This window comes from Vespa mandarinia, chromosome 14 (genome assembly GCF_050613455.1).
Source record: "Vespa mandarinia isolate Hongniang chromosome 14, ASM5061345v1, whole genome shotgun sequence".
Taxonomy (NCBI): Eukaryota; Metazoa; Arthropoda; class Insecta; order Hymenoptera; family Vespidae; genus Vespa; species Vespa mandarinia.
This window is the reverse complement of record NC_140823.1, coordinates 2,742,501-2,747,500: the sequence shown is the minus strand read 5'-3', so window position 1 is coordinate 2,747,500 and position 5,000 is coordinate 2,742,501. Positions and strand designations below refer to the sequence as shown.

At 28.1% G+C, this 5,000-nt stretch overlaps 1 protein-coding gene and 1 long non-coding RNA gene across 4 annotated transcripts in view; one reads left to right on the top strand and one right to left on the bottom strand.

The window, feature by feature from the left end:
• The window catches only part of sky (GTPase-activating protein skywalker), a 17,852-nt gene that overhangs the window by 11,165 nt on the left and 1,687 nt on the right, over nt 1-5,000 (top strand). Inside the window, exons 3-10 of one of the 3 annotated variants that reach the window (XM_035862125.2) lie at nt 272-460; nt 575-699; nt 789-935; nt 1,394-1,528; nt 1,650-1,868; nt 2,536-2,565; nt 3,491-3,577; nt 4,921-5,000. The exon at nt 4,921-5,000 is cut by the window's right edge and continues 79 nt beyond it. In XM_035862125.2, coding sequence (XP_035718018.1) covers nt 272-460; nt 575-699; nt 789-935; nt 1,394-1,528; nt 1,650-1,868; nt 2,536-2,565; nt 3,491-3,577; nt 4,921-5,000 — 1,012 coding nt within the window. The remainder of the gene's footprint in view (nt 1-271; nt 461-574; nt 700-788; nt 936-1,393; nt 1,529-1,649; nt 1,869-2,535; nt 2,566-3,490; nt 3,578-4,920) is intronic. The other 2 variants (XM_085661203.1, XM_035862124.2) reach the window with 2 other exon arrangements.
• LOC118439884 (uncharacterized) lies at nt 1,386-3,632 on the bottom strand. Its single transcript, XR_004837679.2, has 3 exons — nt 2,785-3,632; nt 2,659-2,713; nt 1,386-1,526 (listed from the first exon to the last, which is right to left on the bottom strand). It is a non-coding gene; the product is annotated as an uncharacterized LOC118439884 (long non-coding RNA).

Here is a 5,000-nt window from a genome sequence, read left to right as displayed (position 1 = left end):
TTCTCGATTAAAAGGAAGTTGCTATTGAGTTGTAACATAAATAAAGTCCGATTGCAAATATAAACCACACATGTTCTAATTCTAAGAATAAAATTATTTGATATAAACAAACTTATTTTTATATGTTACGATTCAATATACATATCCCTGGCTATAACTTATTTTCGTTTCTTATATAATTTCAGTCTTTCTTTCTGTCTTTCTTTCCTTCTTTCTTTCTCTCTCTTCTTTTTTTTTTTTTTTTTTTTAACTCTTCTATTTCTTTTTACAGAGTTACCTGAAAAATCAATCATGTTGCCGCCATTCGTCGATAGCACGCATTGTCTATCGTATAATTTAACGAGAAAAGGTAGAAGCGTCGCTGATAGAGTTGTTTCTGTTCTTGGATACGCTTGTCCTGATATTACTTATAGTCCATCGTTGTATCCTATTACTGCCCTTCTATTACACTTTATGCCAGGTTTAAATTGTCTTTTCATACATATATATATATATATCTTAATATTTCTTCGTCTACGTTTAATTATAAATTAATTGTTTAATATATACGTTTTGTTTTATTTCTTTTATATAGAAGAAGAATGTTATCACTGTATGGCCAGTTTAGTAGCTGTAAAAGAAAAAATGTTTATTACACAAACGAAACTTCTCTATGAAGTTACATGGAAAACTGTAGAGCAAATAACTAAGAAACATGTGGTAAGTGAAATATAATATATTAATAATTATAATGTAATTTGATATAAATTTATTATAATCATTTATCTTGAAATTTTTATATTTATAAGAAATCAGCAGCAGTACATTTAACAAGGCATTGTTCTGTCTCAAGAGCAGAAAGGATTTATATGGATTGGATTTGGTGGATCCTTCAACTTCTTCCATTTCAACATCTTGTTAGAGTAATAGATTGCTTTTTACACGAGGGCATTAAGGTGAAAAATAATTTTTTTTTAATGTCATACCAATGAATACGGTCAATATGCATATTTATCTCATGATGCGTGTTTTGGGAACAGTATATAAAACCTTCTTAGTATTTTCTCTCACATTAGTAAGATTTTATGGCTTTGATCCAGATGGTAGATAAAGATGAAATAAATGATATGTATATATTCTAGTAGCGTGAATGTTAAATTTGACGATTGACTTGGTGCCAACAGGAAACCGCCCCAAGAACATTTTTGTGTACTGACTAAACCATCTTTAAGATTTTACATTTATAATTATACGTTATATATTGATAGAAATTTCTTACTATATATATGTGTGTGTATTTAAAAAAGAAAAAAAAATTTCCAAAGAAATACTTACACATTTTTAAATCCTATTAATATTAAAATATTTTCCTTAAGATATTTTACAAATTTTATTTTTTCATTTTTGTCTTTAGGTTTTTTATCGAGTAGCTATGGCAATTGTTTTGCTATTCTACAAATATTCGTCGTCACAAAATTCAGAATGGATGGTTGAAATAACTAAAAATGGTGTGGATGCTGCACTATCAAAGTTTTGCAGACAGATACCTGTAAGTAAATAAATAAATATTATTTTTGTTATATCTTTTGTCACAAGTTATATTATAAAATTCTTGATATTTAATAAGCGCTCTTCTCATAGAGATTTAATTTTAATGATTTAATTAACAGGTAACACCAGCAAAATTTTTACGAACTGCATTTGGAATTCGTGGACTTAGTTCGGCATACATATCACGAGTATTTCTGCGTACAGAAATGGCTTTGAAAAGTAAAAGCTTAATAACTGGGTCCAAATCATTAACAAGATCTCGATCAACGGATAATCTACCTACAAGTCAATCTCAAGTCAACATCCAAATGATGTCACATACATTGACAATAAGAGAAGTATGTTACATACATGTTACTTAATTATTCTCATTTGGGATGAATCCAAATGTGTATGCAAAATAATGCAGCGTGGATCACGTGGAATCAAGAAAATAGTAGATTATTATACATATTACTTCTATGTGTTTGTGTTCGTGAAAGCTTTAGTAACAACATTATATTCCATTATATATTGCAAGTACACTTAATTAATGAACGCTATACCTTATTTTCGTATATCGATATCTCTCACACTCTTAGTTTAACATATAATACAAATGTATCCTATTGAATATCTATTATCAAATTGGACAATTTTTCAGATGCGAGTGAAAAAAAAAAAAGAAAAAAGAAAACAAAATTTAGTTCGTCTTGTGTCCACCTAAGCATGCATAACTTTACGCATTGGTATTTTATTTAATTATTATTATTTTTTTTTTTTTTTGTTTTTTTTTTTGTTGTTTTTTTTTTTTTTTATTTTTTTCTGATTGAAGTAGTAAGTATATTATTACAACAACAACAATTTCTTTCTATGTCAATGGTTATTTCCCAATGGATTAAAGTTTTTACAAGTTGATATATATATATATATTTGTACATAGAGGGGATATTTTGAAAAATAATTTCAATAGGGTTTGATCCGTGGAATATGCACAAATCTTTCAATGATTAAATTTGTTTTCAGAAAGAGTGCGAAGACACGTACAAAGACAGGGTATCGTATAATTATCTTTTTGGGAAATGTGTTGTTAGTTTCATGTGTTCTACGCTCTGTTCCTGAACTATTACCTATTATAATCATACTCACTCATTGTTCCACTCATTGTGCTAGCTTCTCCGCCATTATCCACTCACAGCTACTACTTTTTTGAAAAGATTAATACGATCATTAATATGATAGTTACAAGCAATAATTACAAGATACAATACTTACAAAATACATTTATGAATATCACTGATAATCAGTGAATTCTTTCCATATTAATACATATTGTCGAAATAGGTGATGTATTTATGGATACTTTTTTTCGCTCTTATTCTTCTTAACAATGTTATCTTCTCAAGGTGTAGATAGTGCCTTTTAGCCATTCATGTGTGCTTGCTATTGCCTGATACAAAACTCGATTGACTTCAGGTGACATGAAATCACATTCTAAAGGTCCAAATTCTTTTCATTATACAGAGAATGTAATACATTTTATGGAGCCCTATGATGTGGTCACAATTAGTGTTTGATGCAAATGGAAATTGACTAAGTACTTGACACACATTGCTCATACTTTCTCTTCGTTCTAAGATATATATATATATATATATATACATATATATATTACATATTCTAATGATATATTGATTATTTCTTGCTACATTTATTTTTGAGGTTAGACATTTATCTTCTGTGGCAAATACCCATTGTTATTATGCTACTGTATATTTAACTTGAATAATTTGAAAATATTATTGGCTGTTGTTGCTCATATGTTGCGTACATACAGTGGTTTATCCACCAAACATTTATGCACACGCACACTGGCACACAAAATTGAGTCGAAGGTATACACTAATGTAACTGACGACTCTGTGTTGCTTTGTGTCATGCTGCGTTACTGGAATGATGGATTTAATGGTGATGGGTATAGGGTGCTCACAGTCCTGGACCCAGAGCTCTCTCAATGGGTGTTTATCCCATACAAAACATATGCTCCCAGATTCTTGACATGCCTGATGTAAGTATTCCTGTATGTCTGCTCTCGTAAAAGCAAATTCTGGAAAGGCAGAGCGCTTTCGTAGATCGTTCGTCGATTCTCTGTGGCATGATTTCGGTATGTCGTTATTGATGTATACATTGTTGCCTTACAATATAGATCAACGTATAGATCAATCACAAATTGGCAATTATGGATACTTTGATATGATGTATTATTAATTAAGTTTATTTATATACATATATATATATATATATATATATATATATATAAATATATATATATAATATATACACAATTATGCTATATATTTATTAGGTATCATGTACCATTATATTTTTGATTTACAATCATGATGTAAAAAATGAGAGTTATTTAATTAATTATTTGTACTAGCATTTTTTATTATAATTATACTTTTATAGTTGTTATCGTTTTTATATACGTAATTGCATTATTCTTATTTTTTAATAGCATTTTTATTCTTTGCCTATGTCGGAGTTATAAAATGTAGACTTCCACATTTATCTGATATGTTTAAAAATGTGTCCACATCAATTTTTCAGTTTGCAGTATATTTCTTCCATGAGTCTGCAATACATTCTACCATCAACAGACATAAATTTCTTTCGCTCTTCTTCAGAATGTCACTGTGCATTTAGTAAACTTCATGTAGGTTTGACTAGTATACCTAGATCATATGCATGTGAAAAAAAAAAAGATCTTGCATTCACATAACCTTGATATCTCTTTATAATCTAAACATTTCATATTAAATTGTAACAATCATGCCGATCTATGATTGACTAAATATTGTCCTGTTTTATGCACATTATACATACATAGGTTGTTTTTATTTAGTGTGAGTATTAAATTTTTAATTGCAGAACACACATTCTCCCTTGCCTTTTTTTTACAATTGAGATTGAAATTATTTTATTTGAAATAATTATTGCAAACATTTCTTACTGATTCTAAATATTTATAGTACTTTTTAGTTATATTTTCTGGGGGGAAAAAAAAGAAATGGTATTAAAACTTTTTCTTTGTATATTTGTTTATATATAAAAAAAAAAAAAAAAAAAAAAAAAAAAAAATACGCTAAAAAAGCGTTTATAAAAAAAAAAATTTGCATCGACAAAATTGATTAGAATTAAGAATAAGTAAGATTTTTTTCGATTGAGTGCATGATCTGTTGCTGTTGTGATTTACTTTGCTTTTTGAAATTTAAATAAATTGCTCAAAATGATTAATGTTTGCATATTTACAAAACAAAAAAAAAAAAGAAAAAAGAAAAAAAATTGCACTTTACCATTCAATAGATTTATATATTAATTCCATTTATATATTTCTTTTTCATACAGTTATTCACCTTGTGGTCATGGCTACCCATGAGAATAACCATGTACCAACCAATTTTGCTGTACACTACAGAAGAACACGG